We start from the raw sequence: 19727 nt of genomic DNA on the forward strand, positions 1-19727 counted from the left end.
TTCCTTTTGTAATTAAAAAGATAATTTTCTGGAAAAGTTTCATAAAAATGTCACCCGCACCTGGAAAATATTTAAGTAGCATAGAAGGGTATACAGTGAAACAGTGGGTTCTTTCCCCCAACTAACATCCTCTACCTGCAAGGCACCTACTGTTCCAGTCTCTTCTATATGTTTACAGAGATTTCAGTACATGTCAGCCCCCCTCACTGTTGACAAATTGGAGTAATACCTGTTTTGTGCTTTGATATACATTTTTCTCCATTTAACAATATATCTTGAGAACCTCCCCAAATCAGCCCGTATAAAACTGCCTCACTCCTTTTCACCATTGTGCAGTACTTCATTGGTGGGTATGTGCTAGGGCCCTGGATTTTTTTTCTTTTTCTTTTCCTTTTTTTTTTGAGACAGGGACTCACTCTGTCACCTGGGCTAGAGTGCAGTGGCGGCATCATAGCTCACTGCAACCTTAGGCTCCTGGACTCAAGCGATCCTCCTGCCTTAGCCTCCCAAGAAGCTGAGACTACAGGCACCACTACACCTAGCATTTTTTTTTTTTTTAATTTTTTGTAGAGATGGGGTCTCGCTATGTTGCTCAGGCTGGTTTTGAACTCTTGGCCTCAAGCAATCCTCCTGCCTAAGTCTGGTAAGACTAAGAGGCATCTTCCTAGCCATTCATGGCCAGTCCACATATTGAGGGGGCCTGGTGTGTGCTGACACTGTCATTAGGTGCTGACACAGAGAGAGAGCTGAGTCCTGTCCCTGGGCAGCTCAGAGCCTGGTGGGGGACATGGGCATCTGGAGAGAGAGCAAAGTGCTACAACAGATCTTCCTGATGCTCTGTGCTTCTCCTGGGCTCAGCGTCTCTGCCAAGGTGGAAGATAAAAACAGCTGCCCTCTAGAACATGGCCTTAGCTAAGGGTGCACAGTCGGCAGAGGGAATCCTGTAGGAAGGAAATAAAAATCAAAAACCCTGATTCTGGCCGGGCACGGTGGCTCACACCTGTAATCCTAGCACTCTGGGAGGCCGAGGTGGGTGGATCACTCGAGGTCAGGAGTTCGAGACCAGCCTGAGCAAGAGCGAGACCCCGTCACTACTAAAAATAGAAATTATCTGGCCAACTAAAATATATAGAAAAAATTAGCGGGGCATGGTGGTGCATGCCTGTAGTCCCAGCTACTGGGGAGGCTGAGGCAGAAGGATCGCTTAAGCCCAGGAGTTGGAGGTTGCTGTGAGCTAGGCTGACGCCACGGCACTCACTCTAGCCAGGGCAACAAAGCGACACTCTGTCTCAAAAAAAAAAAAAAAAAAAAAAAAAACAAACAAAAAAAACCCCCTGATTCAAAGATATTACAGACAGAACGTGGAGGGGTCACAATAAAGCATGGGGTGTCACGTATGCCCCGATTTCTCCTTCCGTGTGAGCATCCCTCAAGCTGGGCTTTTCCACATCAGCTATTCCACCTTCCCCGTCTTTAGAACAAATTATCCATGAAGTCTGAACACACATTGAATTAAGTGTAGGCAGCAACAGAAGCTTACATCAACACTAATCTGACAAATAGTTCATGATTTCAAGCAATTATCACTGTGCATCTAGATGGGGTAGTGGAAGCAGCAGGGGCACTCAGGTAGATGTTCCTGGCACACGGGGAGCCTGTGTAAGCTGAGCTATTGTTACTGCATTCGCATTTGCCCAAAAGATGCTCCTGGGAGGGTTGGGGTGCTATCCTGGGGGGGGGGGTGTGATAAGACCACTTCCATAACACTCGACTGAGAGAAACTGAAATAATGGGAATTCAAATGGAGAGGGAGGTGGGAGGCCGTGGGGCTGATGTGGTTCTGCAAGGAGGGTTTGTTAGCACAGGCAGTAGGCTCATAAGGAATGGGGAGAAGGGGTCGGGAAAAGGTGACCAAAGACAAAATCCACCTACTTCCAATGTGTTCTGCCCTCCTTAGGGCTATGCCTGGCCTGGCCTCCTATTCCTCCCCACACCCCCGCACGTTCACCCCGGCACCCCCAAAGGGACTGTTCCTCAAATTCTCTTTATTTGCTTCATCCCGGCCAGGGCGGGCCTGCTGCAGGGTGGCTCCTATGGGACCTCTGTAGGGAGGAGCCCAGGCTTCGTAGTGACAGCCAATCCTGCTTGGGAGGTGCTATGCTCTGTCTGTGGTTGAACGTAGTTGCAGAGTCACCAAAACCATGCCCATCCAGGAAGTGGGGGGTGGGGGCACAGGGGTGACTGAAAGGAATGGAGCAAGGAGACACTGTACGGACAGGGAACACTGTGGCCTTTTCCTGGGCCTGAGAAAAAGCCCACAAGGCACGTGGGCCTCCTTCTGTCATGTGTACACAGAGCAGAGGCAGGAAGACATGGCACCGAGGGCTTCTGCAGGGCAAGGCCTGGCTCCACAGTAGATCAGCCTCCTTGGTGGCGTTTGGCGGGGAGGGAGGTAAACATACAAATGTGCTCCTTGCCTCTCAAGGGGAAAGACTGTTTATGCTGCAGCCCCACCGCAGGCCCTATTTCTGGGCTAGAGCTGGTGGAACAAGGAGAAAGCATTGCTGTACCATGATCGCCTGGGTCCCTCCTCCCAGCCAACCAGGGTCCTGTTGCCTTTGACATCTCCGTTGCTTTCCTCATGCACCAAACAGCAGCAAGCTTCCCGGGGTCCCCTCGGGGTTTCTGACGTGAGTCTCTTCCCTGTGCGCCCTGGTGCCACCCTCCCTAATGCGGGCACTTGTGTTCTAAGAAACCTTGGCCCCAGCCACCCCCACACTCCCAGCCTGCGCTGGTCACAGCCATCAGACCCTTTCCCTGAAACATCGTTTTGCTCGTGCCTCTCCCGCTCAGTACGGCCCCTTTCCCGACCGCCCACGTCTTTCAGAAGAGAGGGGCATTTTCCTCCGTGCCCAGCATGTAGTAGTGCTCAGGCCCGGGGCAGCCACACGGCAGCGGCAGCGGCAGCGGGTTGGGAAGGTGCACCGCTGCCCCTTCCTCGGTGGCAGACGAGGAAGTCTGTCCTCCCACGCTGATTCGGAGGCCAGGAGCGGCAGACAGGGAAGCTGGAAGCTCCACAGGCAGCGGGAACAGGGTCCCAGGGCCGGGGATCTAGGCAAGGGAGGGAGGCGGGATGCCGGAGAGAGACTGGGCGGTTGTGGCGATGAGACTGAGACGCAAGGCAGAGCTGGGTGTGCTGAGGTGCAGAAGGGGCAGCTCGGGCTACGCCATCTCCGTGGGATGGCGGCCACCGGGGCAGAAGGGAGAGAAAGCACTTGTTTAGAGAGAGGGTGGACTGTCTGGATCAACTTTGTGCTGACTCTGCCAGGGAGGCAGTGAGGAATGAGGGAGGGGGTCCAGTCTGTAATTCGAATGTCTTTTTCTACTAGCGCCCCTCGGCCAGGGAGCAAGACCCGGAGGAGCCGAGCCACAGAGAGGTGGGGGCGTGCTCCCTTGGGGAGAAGGGCGGTGGGCGGGCGGCACGGTGTCCCCCCTGCACGCCCCACAGCCGGTGCCCACCGTGGTTATAGCCCTGTTTCACAGGCAGGGACGGGGAGGCCAGAATGCTGAGGTTAAAGAACTCGGCCCAGCCCACGCGACAGTAAAGGGTCAGAACCCGCACTTAACTCAGGGCCGGGGGACGCCCGCTCCCTAGGCCAGCACCCACACAAAGAAGGCAGTGCCAGGGGGAGGAGGGGTGCTGGGCAGGAAGGATATTAGTCTGGAAAGAGTCCAGAAAGAAGCCGAGGAGTGGAGAGGTTAAGTTCACAGCACTGCGGAATGGTGTTAAGAAGTCATATTGAGATAATGTGGGGGACAGACGGGGTAGAGACAAGGGCCTTAGCCAAGCGCTGAAGTCACCCCCCACTGCCTCGCTCAGCTGTTGGTCCCCTACCCAGTCCCCCTCGCTCTGCCCTGCCCTCTCCTGGAAACTGTTCCCTCCGCTGGTGTAGCCTTTCGTTTGCACAGAGCACACACCTTCATTTGGGAAGGCGCAGTGGGACCCGGGGGGGCAGCAGACTGCCGTGTTCGTCCGAACCGAGGGGCAGCTCGATGCGAGCCCTGCCCCCCGGGATTTGCCTGTGAGGGGGGCCCGGCGCTGCCGCCCACCCCCACCCTCCCCGCCAGCCAGCTCGCCGGGGCAGCGCATCCCGGGCCGGCTCTCCTTGTAGTCTCCGCCCTGACGTCCAGGTGGCGCCAGAGCCTCGCACCGGTTCCCGCGTGGGGAGCCGCCCTCGCCTGCGACGGACGCTCCAACTCAGTCCAGCCACCGCGCCGACGGGGCGCCCGCTCCGCTTTCTGGGTTCAGGTCTTCCAAGTACGAAAGGGCTGCAGCCTCTTTGGAGCTGCGAACTTTTGATTGCTGTGACTATTTCCTTTCTGCCTTCTACTTCGCTATGGTTTCTGGCCTCCTTATGTGAGAGGGAGGTTGGTTAGCCCAACCCTCTCGTCTCTGTCTCAGGGACAGCCCAAAGCTAGGACTGCATCTATTCTTTTAAAATGTTACAAATAATTTCGGTGAAAAGATAATGTAATAATGTTAAATTCATTTTTAAACATAAGTTTTTTTAAAAATATCAAACCAACATATGCACATGGTTCCAAACAACAGGCTCTTGTTGAACCCCTTGAGATAATTCCAATATTGTCCCTCAAGCCCTCGTCCAACACCACAGGCATATGTATGTGTTTTGCAGATCACCACCATGCTTTCTTTTGATACTGCTTTGCACTGGGCTGGTTGGCAAAATGGGAAAAAAATTCTTCATTCATTCATGCATGCATTCTGCGAGCATGTATTGCGTGCTGCCGTCGGAGGCTCCGGAGACCAAGGGGAATTAGGCAAGCGCCCTCCCATCGAGCGACATCCGAGCGGTGGAGCCAGGTAAACTCGTGGTATGTCAAGTGCGGTTAAGTCCTCCGAAGAAAAATAAAGCAGGACTCGAGCTGGGGGAGCGGGGGTGTTGTCGGGGGTCAAGAGAAGTGACATTGAGCAGAAACCTAAACACAGTTTGGGGAGCAGTTGGTCGGGGAGGACACATACCTGTGAGTGGTGCAGATTCCCCCCCACCCCCACCCCCAGCAAAGTTAACGAGCAGGAGAGTCAGGATTCCCCGCGCTGCCCTGCGCGGCCTCCGCCAGGCCCCCGCCGCCCCGCTGCCCCTCGCAGGCGAGCGTGGGTTGAGGGTCCGTCCCTCCCACTGCGGGGGTCGCGCCCCCCTGCCAGCCGCGCAGCCCCCCCGGGCGAGCGCCCCCTCCCTACTCCAGGAGGAGCGGCGGCCGCGGTGAAACATAAAGTTTATTCGCCCCAAAGTGACGCAAAAATTCTTAGAGCTCGGTGGCGGCGGCTATCTGCAGATCAGACCATGTGAGGGGCGGCGGGTACAAATACGGGCGCGCGGGCGCAGGCTCCGCACAGGCAGCGGCCGCCGGGTGCCTCGAGGGCGCGAGGCCGCCCCGCCTCCCCAGCAGGGACCAGCCTCCCCACGCGCCCCGCCGGTGGGTCCGCTTTGCTCTTGGCCGCTCACCCGCGCTTCTCTCCAGAACTTCCTCCCTCTCGCGCAGGGGAGCTGCGGGCGCCGCCGCGCCTGGGCGGTGGGCTCGGTTCGGCCTCCTGCTCCCTCCACTCCGCGTAAGAGCAAGTGCTGGCGGCGGGCGGGGGGCGAGGGGCGCGGGACGCGCGAGGGGGCTTTGGGAGGGAGCTTCTTTGTCTATTGCATGCAGGGGCTTCGCGGCGTCTGGAGTACCAGAGAAAGACCCTGTAAAGATGGTCTTAAGCGAAGTGCTGTGCTGCGCTTCGGGAAAAGTTGCTTTTGTTTCCACCCATGATTTATGTTTGATCTTTACTTTGCTGCCATCGCGTGCAGGTGGCTTTACGCAAAGGCATTTGTGCAGGGAGCGTTCTGGTTGACACAAATGCCCAAATATCCAGAGAGCTCTCTGAGTGACACCTAAGGGGGCCGAGTCTCTGTGCGCTGGGCTTGTTTCACTGTCAGAGCTGATCCACCCTCGGACACCTCACAGGCCATTCAGAATTTATGTAAAACTCCAACTCCAACGGCTGTTCTGCAACAGTGGTTGAAGTGTATAACCATTAGTTCCTTAGAAAATGTGTGCATTCAAATTTGTTTTGAAAAAGCTGTCTGGAGCTCAAGAGCAGATTTAGCTCTGGAGTTAAGGAGCAGATTTCCTTTTGAACTGGGTCTTTGGCATATTGAATTGTTCCTTTCCAAGTTGGGGTTCTAAAGAATTTGAGAGGGGTAGAATTTCTAGGAGTCAGACATGACAAAGGCTTGTGGGTATGTATTTTTATGATCAATTTTGTCCAGAAAAATGAACCAGGTCAATGGATTATTTATGAGCCTGCTAGCTCTCATCATAGTAAGACGAGATCAAATATTTAATGTGTTTTGCCTTCAGTTACACAGGAAAAATGTCTAAGAAGGCAACTTTGGGATTTGTGTTTCATGAAATAGAAGGGAACTCTGGGTAGCATTAGTATTTGGGTTTTTAGGTGTGGCAGGAACACACAGCTTTAATTCTTTGTCCCATTACTTGCTTTTATGTGAAGTCATTGAAGCCCGAAAGTTCAAGTGTTCCTACCACAGACGGTGGGATGGGGGTGGCAGTCCCAGCACGCAGGAGAGGCAGGTTCTTTGCGCCTTGTGCAAATGGGGCCAGCCATTTGGGGCATGGGTGTTCTTTTCTTTTCACAGAGGAGCCGGTTGAAACTGCTTCACAATTAATCAAAAGTCCCCTCAACACTGGTGATCCATCTAGTACATTTCAGATATGTAACCACCAGCACAGATAGTCTAACCCGTTCCTTTAGTCTCCTTGTTTAAGGAGTATATATATTAGGATGAAGGGCGGGGAGTAGCATTGACATTTTAATAGAATTGGCAAGACCTCAGAAATTCCTCCTGGGGGATTTTTAGAGTTGTCTGAGCATCTTGGTGGAACGTGGAGAGGCATGTCCAGGAGTTTCACAAATGGGTGAGGTGACCGAGGGATGGGGATGCCTGCCTGGAGGAGGGTTTAGGCACATGAGTCAAGCTCTTTCTTATAGCAGGCTTGCAAAACACCCTGGATATCCCCCGGCAAAGAGAAACGCAGGTAATTCCAGAAATTAAGCCGGTATGTGGCAGTTCCTTCCCCTTCATACTTGCCAAATGGTATAATTTGAGAGAACACAGAAGGCGGAGCTGCCTGAAGAAGCTTAGTTTTAATTTGGCTTAATGAATCAACAGGATATGGTTATGACTTGACTTTTTTCTAAAGATGTCTGGATGGCCAAAGGGAAAATTATGCAGTCACTTTTTTGTTGAGAAGGTAACTTGGGCGTTACTTAGTCCCAGTACCACATCAGCTGCTATGGGTCTCATGGTCCTCAGCTCTAAATGAGGGGAGGGCTGCATGGTGTCCAACTCATTCTGCAGCCAGAGCCCTCAGCTCTCTGCCTTAAGAAAACGGGAGTTGAAATGATGGCGCAAAAATGCCTGAGGGTCGGGACCCTACCTGGATATTCCCATCAAATAGGGTCTTCTGGGAATCCCTCAGGTTTCACTCTAAGGCAGAGGTTTGCACACTCTGACACACGTACATCATAAGTCGAGTCCTGCACCTCAACCACATCCAGCCAACGGGGGCCGAGTAACCCGACTGCCCGAAAGCCCTTTGCAAGATGACCGGGGTGTGGTGCAGTAGCAACGGCCTCCACGCAGTACGGATTCGGGCTGTGCCCCCTTTCCTGTCTAGTCACTGAGCTGGTGCCAACTCGTGGTCCTCTGAGGTTTGCGGTGTTCCGCAGAACAGGCGTGGGTGTGGAGTCAAACACCCCATAAAAGTGCCTGTTTCTCCACACATGGAGCAGGGGATGTCGATTCACCCTGTTTTTGTGGGGAACCCATTTCTGGGCTTAACTGGGCAAAATAGCATTCTAAGGAAAGAAAACTGCCGTCTTCCTAGGAGGGACCGGATGGAGACTAGACGAAGCTAGCCTTTACCAGAAACCTGGCATAAATGGTTTGCCCTGAGCAGAAGGGTCAACTGCTTTCCTAGGGTGGGCACGAGATCCACCATCAGTGATACAGCCCCCTTGTTTCTAGGGGTTCTCATCGTGCCGACTTTGGTCTACACTTAGAAACGTTGGTCTGTGGGTGACGTCTCTGCAGGAGGCATCCCTCAGCCCGACCTTTGTTAGCTCTGGTGACTGGGAAGATGAATGCTCATTTTCTGAATGTCAACAATGAGCTTTTAAACTGAGCAAGTGTTTTCCCAGCCCTGTGTGTAATGAGGTGACAAAATGAGTAGAGATAAAACTGGTGTGAGGCAGTCTGACTGCCTTATTATTATTTCCTTTGCCCCTCCCCCAACCAGGCAGCAGCTCCCACCCCAAGGCTAGACCCAGGGCACCTGTTAATGGGTATTTAAGCCATAGGACCCGGATGGACCTCCATTAACCCCAGAAGCCTTTGGACAGCAAAGGGAGAGATGCACCCCAGTAATGTGGAGACATGGAGGTAATGTCCCAGGGTTCCCAGGCACTGCCAAGTGACAGGTGGCAAGAAGAAGGTCTCCTGGGAGCCTGAGGCTCAGTTCTTCAGGTCATCATTTGAGGCAGGGAGGGCAGAGGTGAGAGAGGGGTTGTGACAAAGCCAGGCAGTGATTTGGGAGAGCACTTCTCAGCCAAGTGTGGGAAAGAGCCAGGTGTGTGGCCTGGGGGAACCCAGAGCCTCAGGATGGGTGGGACTGGCAGGAGGGGGCAAGTCCCTGGGCCTTTGCCTTCTTGGGTTTTTTCATGGGCTTTCTGGACACAGTCAAGGAAAAAAAAAAGCGTTCTATTTCCTTTGTTATTGAACTGCTGAACAAAATAAAATAAAATGATTTTTTTTTCTCTAACTCAGGGAATGTTTTCCTCTCAGGGGCCTAGAATTAGGGAGTGAGAGAACTGGAAGGACCTTGGACCTTGGCAGTGATGTGCTCCACGTAGCTCTGTGGCTTATTCGAGCTCGCCCACGGCTTGCAAGGACACAGCCAGGCCTAGAACTGGAGTTTTCTGCATGTGGGCTCTTTTCTCTCTTCCTGCTAATGGTGGGCATGTTGTCTTTAAAATGCTAATCAAATTATCAGGCTCTTTCCCTTGTTTCAGAGGAAAGGGAGGAGCAAGGAGGGAAGAGGCCAGAGGGGAGCGGGGGAGATAAACTATTCTGGTCACCAGGGAGGTTTGGCTGACTGGAGGTTTCCCAGCCCTGGCTGAGGGCTCAAAGTTTTTCTTCCCTTAATTTTTTCCTTTGAAAAATTTCAAATGAAAAGTCCAGAGATACAGTCCAGTTTCATCAATTGTTAACATTTTGCCAATTTGTGCACGAGGTTGCTCTCTCTAATTACATGCATGTCTAATTTTTGCATATGTAATATATATAATTTGATAGATTGTGTAAAATATGTAAGATCATTAATATAATTATACTATTTACATATCTTTAATTTTTTTGTTGAAACCTTGGGAGTTTGTGGACATCCAGATGCTTCACCCTAAATACTTTAACATGTTTCCGAAGAACAAGGATTTTCTCCTACATAACCACAGCCTCATTATCACACCAGGGAAACTTAACATTGATACAAAACTATTATCGAATATCCAGGTCACATTCCCATTTCTCCCACTGTCATTTTTAGCTTATAGGGTTACTTTTTTTTTTTTTTTTTGAGACAGGATTTTGCTCTGTTGCCTGGACTGGAGTGCAGTGGCGTCATCATAGCTCCCTACAACCTCAAACTCCTGGGCTCAAGTAATCCTCCCACTTTAGCCTAATGAGTAGCTGGAGGCCACCATGCCTGGCTAATTTTTTTTCTTAATATTTTATAGAGACGGGGTCTCACTATATTGCCCAGTCTTGGTGTTGAACTCTTAGCCTCAAGCAATCCTCCAGCGCTGACCTCCCAAAGTACTGGGATTATAGGCGTGAGCCACCGCACCCAGCCAACTGTTTGAAACTGTAAACTCCTGCGGATTAAGAAGTATTTCTTGACCTCATCTCAGTGTGTATCTGAGAACTAAGTCAATGTTGTGTAATGATGAACTGATTTTTCATGAGTGTCCCCAACTGTGTGACTCACTGTAAAGAACATTTCAGAACATTTTGACCTAAGAGTATAAGCACCTTCAAGCAACAACACCCAAACATCTGTGGCTGAAGAGGTGGCCGTTTGTGGCCTCCATGACCCCTCCACTCTGAAGCGCCCCCTGGCCCAGCAGCCAGCTTCCCTGGGCTCCTCTCTCCCCCTTCCTTCTCCCCTTCCTGCCCCACCGAGAGAAATGGGTCTACTTCCCCCCTCCTCTCTTTCACCACTCACATTTCATTGTTTCATTCCACTTAAAATCCCTTTTTCCTCCATGCTGTCTTCTCCCTGGCTCAGCTGCCACAGGTAAATCCACCCTCATTTCACAGCACCCCCTCCCTGGTGCTGGGGTTTCTCCCCTCTTCTCCCTCTCTCGGGTCCCTTTGTGGGGCTAATCATGTGTGTCTCACACAAACGCACTCTCAGTAATATACCTGTGTTAAGGAGAAGAAAAGCTGTGTTGGGAAATGCTCCCATGTGTTTTATCTTGACTTCTATTTGCATAAATTGCATTTATCACAACAAGAAAGGAGTGTTTAGAAGCTATGACACTCCTAATCGTGCTTAATCTAACCTATCAGCTGTTTTGAGTTTTCTTGCCTCTTTTCCATCCTTGTCCACATTTAAATATACAGCAACAGAGTGAAAGCAATTTTGCTTTCTGTAAAAAGTTGTAAGTTGTGAAATTAAATTAAGTATAATAAGGAATTTGTGTCATCAACTTCTAAAGACCTTAAAAGTGCCTAAAAGACACCTCCTCCTCAAATTTAGTTTTCCTCAAGAATCAGAAAGGATAAAATAAATAAATAACTTCTGAACAGTCTTATTTTCAACTGCCCCCCCACCTCCAATTTGTGGTGCTTAACAGTGCTGTGTTCTCCAGCGTTCATTTTAGATGTTTTAGTTTATAACATTTATTTCTGTGGGTAGGAAATATATTCCAAGTTCCAAACAACCGCCCCACAGGTGAACATTTGGAACACAGACCGTTGATGGGTGTGCCTGCCAGTACTTGTCTCAAAGTCTGAAAGCGCAAACCGGCTCTTTAACCCTAGACGTGTCAGTCTTTTCCCGCCCATAGTCCATTCGCATTCCTGTTGGGGCAGCCCTTCTCCTCTGCCCCCCACCCCATGCACAGCACGTCTTCCTGAGGGTGAGGCGAGGAGGGGCAAGGCCCCTTATAATGGGACCCTGGTCCTGTTTGACCCAGTGCCTCACCGGGGTTCAAGTCTGCAGCACAGCAGGCTGTGGATCCGGCCCCCCACCCCAGGGAGCTGAGCCAGGCCCCCTGTGCTGAGGGCCGTGCAGTGCAGATGCCAGTCTGCAGGTGTTTGAGCACAGAGATGTACAGCCACGGCCCCTGCTTCCAGGGGCACACAAGCAAGTGTACGTGGAGGGATAATGGCGCATGGTCATCAATGATGAGTAATTATTCAGAGTAGAGAGATCATCTTGGGCTGGAGTGACGAGAGGAAGCTTCCTGGATGAGGCAGGTAGAACTTAAGGCAGGCCTCGGAGAACACAGCATAATTAGAGCATGGGAAGGGGAAGGTTGGGGGTACACGTGGCGTGGTCAGTGGCCCGCTGGCCGCTGAGTAGCCTGGGGTGCTGGTTAAAAATGCAGACCCCTGGGCACCCACACAGGTCTCTTCAGTTAGCATCTCTGAGTGAGCAGCCCAGGAGTCTGTTGTTTACAAGTTTCCCAGGTGACTCCAAGCCACTGATTGAAAGGAACAAGCACGACCCAGTGAGGCCCATGGTGTGATCCACAAATCACTCAAGTTTCAAGTCTTGTGGGCCTCAGTTTCCCTGGCCGGGGTGTGAAGTAGAAAAGCAGAATGGGTCACGTATGTGTGCTGGTGATAGTGGACATCAGTTCCCTGTCATTTATTGGTGCTTTCCACATGCTAGACACTGAGGTAAAGCATTTGCCATACTTTTATCCCCACAACAGCCTTTAGGAAGTAGGAATTTTCATGGTCTGCTTTTACACAGGAAGAAATGGAGACTGAGAGAGGTTAAGTGAGCTACCCAAAGCCACACAGCCAGGAGGTGGCGGATCCGGGGTTCCAGCGCAGATCTGTGAGACTGAAAGGAGAGCGGTGGGTTGTGGGCGCAGGAGCTGTTGAATGACGACTCAGGAGGGAGGTTCGTCAGGTTTGGCTGTCTCTGTTCTCTGACGACTGGAGGGAGGGCTGTTCGTGCCTGAATATGCCAATCCATTTCTTTCTATGAAAGTCAAAATAAATAATCCGTTGTACTTTGGGGGAGCCTTGGAGAGCTCTGGACCCCAGCACAAACGGCTCAGCCTCCAGACTTCACACTCTGTGTGGAGAGACACTCGGGGCTACCCTCCCCTAGGCAGGGAAAGTGCTGGGCAGAGACTGTTTTCTTTTCTCATGGTAACTGGCCCAAACGGCCCTGCGGATTTCATCCTGTTTAATTCCTCTCCAAAAATTTAAACTAACTGACTCTCCTGCAAGGAATGCTCTGGATACAGAGACGGCTGTGATAGCAGAGTTCATTTCCACCCCTCACGTCCAAAAAACAAGCAGATTTTTTCCACCCCCTTCATTTCTATCACAAAATCTCTTTATTTCGTTTGAAAGAGAAGCCAGGAATCCCTCGGCCTTAAGACCTCTGACACCGAACACTTTGGAGAACTCAGCAGTTACAAATCTGAACCAATACTTTCCACCGTGGAGCCTGTGGGGAAGAATCAACTAAAATCTGAGGTCCTGTGACAGAAACTGTAGCAGCAAAGGGAAGACTTTTAAAACCTGAGGGCAGCTTTGGCGCTGTAAACGTGAGGCATCTAAACAAGCCCGGCAGGTCGGCGGGACCCTGGATGTGCAGCGCACGTGGAGGCGGCGCCGGCCTCTCTCCACAAGCGTGCGCTGCTGTTCCCAGCGGGCGGTCTTCCTTTTCAGATGTTCGGCCTTGGCCTGTGAACTCCACGAAGGCAGGACTGTGCCTGTCTTATCAGCTTGTGTTTTGGACGTGAGGGGTGGAAATGAACTCTACTATCACAGCCGTCATTTTTTTTTTTTTTTTTTTGAGATAGAGTCTCACTCTGTTGCCCAGGCTAGAGTGAGTGCTGTGGTGTCAGCCTAGCTCACAGCAACCTCAAACTCCTGGGCTCAAGCGATCCTCCTGCCTCAGCCTCCAGAGTAGCTGGGACTACAGGCATACGCCACCATGCCCCGCTAATTTTTTTTTTTCTGTATATACTTTTAGCTGTCCAGATCATTTCTTTCTATTTTTAGTAGGGACGGGGGGGGGGGGGGGGGTCTCGCTCTTGCTCAGGCTGGTCTCGAACTGCTGACCTGGAGTGATCCTCCCACCTCAGCCTCCCAGAGTGCTAGGATTACAGGTGTGAGCATTTATTGCCTGGGGAGGCACCTGAGCTCGTGATTCCTGTCATCCTCAGTAGGTGCCTTGGGAACTTCAGCCTCTGAACAGAGACCGCAAGTTTCCACTTGGCTAATTAATTATATGACCTATAATTAATCTTATCTCAGTGTTAAGCCCATAATTCATGTGTGTTTGGTTTTGTTTTTGAAAATGGAAATGGAGTTTCCTGAAAAGTAAACTCACTTTGATCTTGACATGTGAAGTCAAAGTACAAGATTTCTATAGTGTTTGTGCTTAGACCGTGCTAATGACATCCAACAGTCACGTGGAGTCACAGGCGTTTCCAGAGGGCTGAGTGGTTTTTTGACAAATCATTATAATTCCATGCTTGTTCAGGTGCTGGTTTCCCTGGCTACAAAGAGAGAGTTTGTGGAAAGAGGAATGAAGATTTGATCAGATGTGTAAATAGAAACAGTCTTTTTTACTGGGGCGGGGGCGGGCAATGGAGTGAATTAGCTCAGTCCCAGGGCTGAGAAGCAGGAGCGTGAACAGAAAGTCAACCATGACCAACAGCTGGTCAAGTGCATCACTGTGCTGCCCCTGGTGTGCGGACACCTGGGGGGACAAGGCTCACACACGTCAGGTTGTCGTCCCACAGCACAGCTGAGTTACATGGCACCACCTGTCACCTGCTCCACGTGGGACAACAGCACACATTCAAGGTGCAGAGGAAGGCTTCTGGGGCTTTTTCTGCCCACGAGGAAACTCAGGCTGCCTGGAGGAGGTCACAGCTGTAATATTAGCCTCGTTTGCAATCTTTCTACCCAGCAGGATAAAAATATCTTTTTAAAAAAGAAAGCTTTCAGGAGTGCACTCTCAGACACTGACCTTAACAACTCCAACTTCTGTATTCCTGGGCCAGCTCGCTCTCAACCATGTTGTCTGCTGATCTCGGTCGAAAAAGCCGGTCAGTGCTCTGTAGAGTTAGAAAAATCGGGAAAGGAGTCCGTGTGCCACCGGCAGCAGCCTGGGACAGGAAGGGCCCGGGCACACGCCGTCTGCTCCTGGCCGCTCCGATTAGCCACGGGGAGAGTTTTCCTCTCTCTGGGAGAGGCAGCGGAGTGAGTTGAAGAAAAGGAGATGTGTTTCTCCTGCCTGTGTGGTGGCTTCACATGGCTGTGACTTTCTATTTGCACCCGTGTTCTATGCTCAGGGGTGGGGGTGCAACAGGAGAACCCCAGAGAGCAGAGCGGGATGGAGAGAGACCAGCCTCCGGGGAGAGGCAACCTGAAGTCATGAGTCGCCTGACGGATGCTCCAGGTTTTCTCACACTTGGGCCATTTCCACCTGTTGATAAAAAAAATTTAAAAATTAAAAAAAATTAAAAAGCACTAGGGCTATTTCAGGAGAAAAGACCTTTGCAATGGCTCAGAACAAAAATGAAGAATAGTGTATCATTCTTTCAGCAGCTGCTCATCATGGTTGCCAGGAAATCAAGATCAGATGCCTTGGGGGCTGAATCCCTGAGGACCCCGGAGAACACACATTGCTCCCCAAAAAGCTGCTGACCCCCACACAGTTTCCATCCTCTCTGCAGGATGCCCCAAGGGAGAAAGTAAATGAAATGCAGAACAAGTCATTTGGCTCCTGAGGCAGGAGGGTAACAAGTCACTGCCGGGGCTGCTGCTTCTGAGGTGGAGCTGTTTCCCTTCTACAGACCCTCCAGGCCTGGGAATCAGGCCGGGGAAAGGGTAGGGGACGCAGTCTGAGCTTCGGTTTAAGTGAGAGGACAGTGGAGGTACTGAAGATGGGAAGAAGCTCCCACAGAAAGCTTGGCAGGGGAGGGCGGGAGGAGGGGAAGGGGCGGTTCTGTCAGTGCCGTGCCCTGTGGCCACACTCAGGAAAGCTCTGGATCCTACCATTTGGTCTTCAAGTTCCTCCTTGTTTAATGTGGAAAACGTCATCGATAAAAGCCGGAGGGAAGTAGGGAGGCCTTCTCAGACAACACAACCAGAGCCCACCAAGTTCAGGTTTCATTCAGCTGTGCGTTTAAATATAATTTATTGACATCTCATCATCTCTCTCAAAAATAAAATCCCCTCGCCTGAGAAATGCTTACTTCAGGTGCATGAGAGGATGTGTGGTTATTTAAAAAGTCCATCCCATCTAGTTGAGGTGCCAAGAAAGGGGGGAGCAGGGAGAGGCTGGACAGCAGCATACGAGGTGAGTAGCATGAGGTTTTATTGAGATCACTTGGTAGAAATTCAGAAATTCATATTCTTGTGAGTGGTGTTTGCCTCCTTGAGCCTGGGCCAGGGAGGGGCATGGGTAGGGTAGAGCCCGGGACACCCACCCCCTTGCACATACACACCCTACCTACATAGAGCTGATTTATCTCTTGTTGCTGTAGCTATTTTTGGCAATAATCAATTCCTTTAAAATTTTTATTTTCCACTTTAAAGAAAAAAAAATACAGTGAACAGAAAACTCTAATTACTTATATCCCCTGGTGTTCATGTCTAATCCTTGCCAATATTTATATTCATAGTCATCAGTATGAAGCTACTACTTTGTGTTCTAATTTTTCGCAGTTTTTGTCTTCACATATGTAGATAGTTAAGTTATAGTCACTGAAAACGCCAGATAGGAGGGAGACATACATTTCCATTTTCGTCACTGATAGCTACCAATTCCTAGCCTCCCTCCTGTTGCAGGTTTTGGAGGGTTAGCCTTAGACCTCTGCAGGTGTGAATGGTCCATCCTTGGCCATCTTTTCCTAGAAAAGTAGAATGTGATCTTAGCTAATCAAAACCATGTTTCAACTCCCAAACTGTTTCAAGAGTTTGAAAAGCTCAGGCCCAAAAGAAACAAAGCAAACTGGAAGGTCTTGGCTTCTTATAACTTTTATAACAGGACATAAGTTTAAAGTCCAAAAGGGCTCAGATTTCTCCCCATGTTTGACGTCTCAGACGTCACTCCAGAGAAGAGCCGAGTAGACTTCCCTGTACCCCAGCCCACAGCAGCAAGATGAAGGTGCAGCAGCCCCGGCTCAGCCCTTCCCACAGAGGTGCATGGGGACAGAGACACACGCCACAGCAGCATCAGTAACCTGCGGTCTCTTCCCCCTGGCTCTCCTGGATGCGAGGTGACCCTGCCTGCCCACTGTTGCCAAATAGCAAGTGGCTGAGCCACAGGAGTTGCTGGGAAGTGGCAAGAAGAACGAATGGTGAGCAGCAGTGCCATTTAAGGCCCAGTCGGACTTGCAGAGGCATAATGGGAACGCAGAAAGGCCAAGTGCAGACGGAGTAGACACAGCTGGAGGCAGTTAGAATCTGCCCAAAGCTTCCCAGACCTGGGTTAAAGGAAAAGTGATAAAGTCCGCAGCTAAGGAGCCAGGAGTGCCTCACAAAGGGTGGCTTTTTTCACTTCTCACCCTTGCTCTTTTCCTTTTAAAATCATATGTACAGTTTATATAAGATATAACTTTAAGTGTTCAGCTTAAATGATGGGGAGGACTATTCCTACCTGCTTACTTACAGGCAGAAACTGCTGCTTTATTTGTTGTTGTTTTCCCAGCATAACATCCAGAACAAAGTGAGGCCTCTGTGAAGCTTTGGGGTGAGCCTCTTCTTATGTTCTTCTGAGTTTCTGGCAAACTACAGGGTGAGATCTGGTCTCTTAAAGTGAAACAAGTGCTTTGTTCTTAAATAGAGCCTGTGTAAAACCTTGGTGATTTGCTGTCTATTTTTGTTTATTTTGTTGTTTCCTTTTCAGATTACTTGTGATTTGACACCCTGTATAGGTCAAAAACTTAGTTTCCTTTATTGACTCTCATATAGCAGACAGGATGTCTTGCATCTAACATTCGCTTTGTAATCTCATTAACTGGTGTAGTTTAAGATGTATGAGGAGTTCATACCACAGACAAGTAAATGCCTAATTTTATTCTCTCTCGGTGTGCCTTTCCAACAGAGCTCTCAACCCCATCGATATAAAGCTGTGAGGTGATCCACAACCCAGGCACCAAGAACTCAGTTCCAGTCCTTGGCAGATGGGCTTCGGTACCATTCACTAACCAGGATGGAAACCACGCCCTTAAATTCTCAGAAGGAGGTCTCAGCCTGTAAGGACGGAGAAGATTGTCAGGAAAACGGAGTTCTACAGAAGGGTGTCCCTGCCCCCGGAGATAAAGCAGAGTCCGGCCAAATATCCAATGGATACTCAGCAGTTCCAAGCCCTGGTGCAGGGGATGACACACGGCACTCTATCCCGGCTGCCACCACCACCCTAGTGGCTGAGGTCCACCAAGGGGAGCGGGAGACCTGGGGCAAAAAGGTGGATTTCCTCCTCTCAGTCATTGGCTACGCTGTGGACCTGGGCAACGTCTGGCGCTTCCCCTACATATGTTACCAGAACGGAGGGGGTCAGTATCACGGCCATGAGCGGAGGCTCTGACCCAGGGGTGGACTGTAGATCCTTCTGAGAGGCCAGGGGATAGATCGTGTCCTTTCTGTCTTAACTGATACGAGTCTGGGAACAAGATGGCTTAGACTTTCAGGTTAGTCTAAAAGACAAATTTCCAGGAAGTCAAAAGCTTAAGTCAGCAAAATCTGACCTCACAGATGTTCAGCATCATTCGTGCTTCATTTGTTGAGGGGCCTCCTTCGCATCCTGCATTATCCGAGCTCTGTCCTCACCAGCCAGAAGGGAGGGAATGGCCATCAGCACTGTGCCGGGCTCCTTCATCCTGCTGGCAGGTTCCTCTCGGAAGAGTCCAGTGGGTTAGATCTGCATAAGGAAAAATTGGGGGGTGGCTCCAGGGTCCCAGACTCTTCTGGGCCTTTGGACCTGTGTGAGGTCAGAGAAGGGCATCAATGAAAGTCCAGAGTCTTCAGTTACCAGTCTGGGCATATTCCAAAGCTGGACCCAGCCATAGCCTGACATTAATGCCAAGCCCAAACCAGGCACGGGTATACCTTGTATCTCTTACAGGAGTGTTAGATATTTTAGGCTAGAGACCTTATCTTGTTCCTTCGTGTACCCCTAAAGCCGCTAGAGTAGTTAACTTGTAGATTATCAAAAATAGTAGCTGACTGTAGCATGAATATGGGAACGTGGGGAGAGTGGAGCAGGGGAGAAAAGGGAGTAGGTATGGGGCCTCCATGTTGACATTGGACTTGTTATCAGAATAGGGAAAGGACAAGGAAAGGGTGTCAAATTAGTCAATATTTATTTTGATGGGAGTTCTGGCAACCAATCTGGGAGGGCAGCTAGAAGAAAGTTTCGGGATAATTCATTTGTGTCACCATCACCCTCACTTCTGTGGCCAGACACAAACTTGCCTGGATTTGCTGCTCGTAAGGACTTCTGTCCATGTGGCTGCAAAGACAGTTCCTGGGGGCACCCACGAAGCTCCCAGCTTCCTGCCTGGGAGGAGAGAAGTCATAATCACCTTATCTCCAGGCAGAGAAGAGTAACCTTTAGCCTGAGAGCTTATATAAGGGGCGGGGTCACCAGTGAGGTTTTCCCTACCCTCATTCCAAAGTGTAAAGCCATCAAGCGAAAACCCTTTGGAGAAAGCCCACCACGAAAACACAACATGGTTTTTATTCTCAAGCAGGTTTATCCAGTGTGATTATAAGTTATGTAGACCTTTCTGAGTTGTACTGATTTCAGATTTCTAGGTTCAAACATTTTATGGGAGGGAAAGTCATCAGGGAAAATCACAGCTGACTCACCCTTTGGGCTGAAACTCAGGTTGCAGGTGGGCATTCCCCAACCCGGCATTTCCCAAACTCAGCCTCAGCCACAAGATCCAGGAGACGCCAGCATGCCCAGTTATGCAGCAGCTCTGTGCTTTCTTGTTCCCTGAAAAACTACCTTTTTTTGCAACCTCTGCAAAGGTAGCTTGTGAGGGATCATTCTGGCTCAATGGAATTATGGAAATATAGTAAAATGTCAATAATCTAGTGTCTGGAGTCATACCAATGAACAAAGATAGTAATTCAGTGACTCCAAGATGGTTGCAACTCTTGTTACAGATTGTCATACCTGATCTGTTCCAAGGGTCCCAAATACTAGTTGCATCAGAATTGCCCAGGGAGACTAAAACATTTTGTGTTGCACCCACACCTGGAGATTCTGCATGAGAAGGTCTGGGGTGGACCCAGGAATCTAGATGTCCATTTTTAAGCTCATCAAGTGATTACGATGCATGGCTGGGTTTGGGAACCTCAGCTCTCCTC

At 50.3% G+C, this 19727-nt stretch overlaps 1 protein-coding gene across 1 annotated transcript in view; it reads left to right on the plus strand.

Annotated features, from left to right (window-relative positions):
- Nucleotides 1-5578: 5578 nt before the first annotated feature.
- SLC6A4 (solute carrier family 6 member 4) overlaps nucleotides 5579-19727 on the plus strand; it is a 32488-nt gene continuing 18339 nt past the window's right edge. The window contains exons 1-2 of the mRNA XM_069483522.1: nucleotides 5579-5632; nucleotides 17455-17905. Of these exons, the coding sequence (XP_069339623.1) occupies nucleotides 17563-17905 (343 nt within the window). The 5' untranslated portion in view covers nucleotides 5579-5632; nucleotides 17455-17562. The remainder of the gene's footprint in view (nucleotides 5633-17454; nucleotides 17906-19727) is intronic.

This window comes from Eulemur rufifrons, chromosome 9, assembly GCF_041146395.1.
Source record: "Eulemur rufifrons isolate Redbay chromosome 9, OSU_ERuf_1, whole genome shotgun sequence".
NCBI lineage: Eukaryota > Metazoa > Chordata > Mammalia > Primates > Lemuridae > Eulemur > Eulemur rufifrons.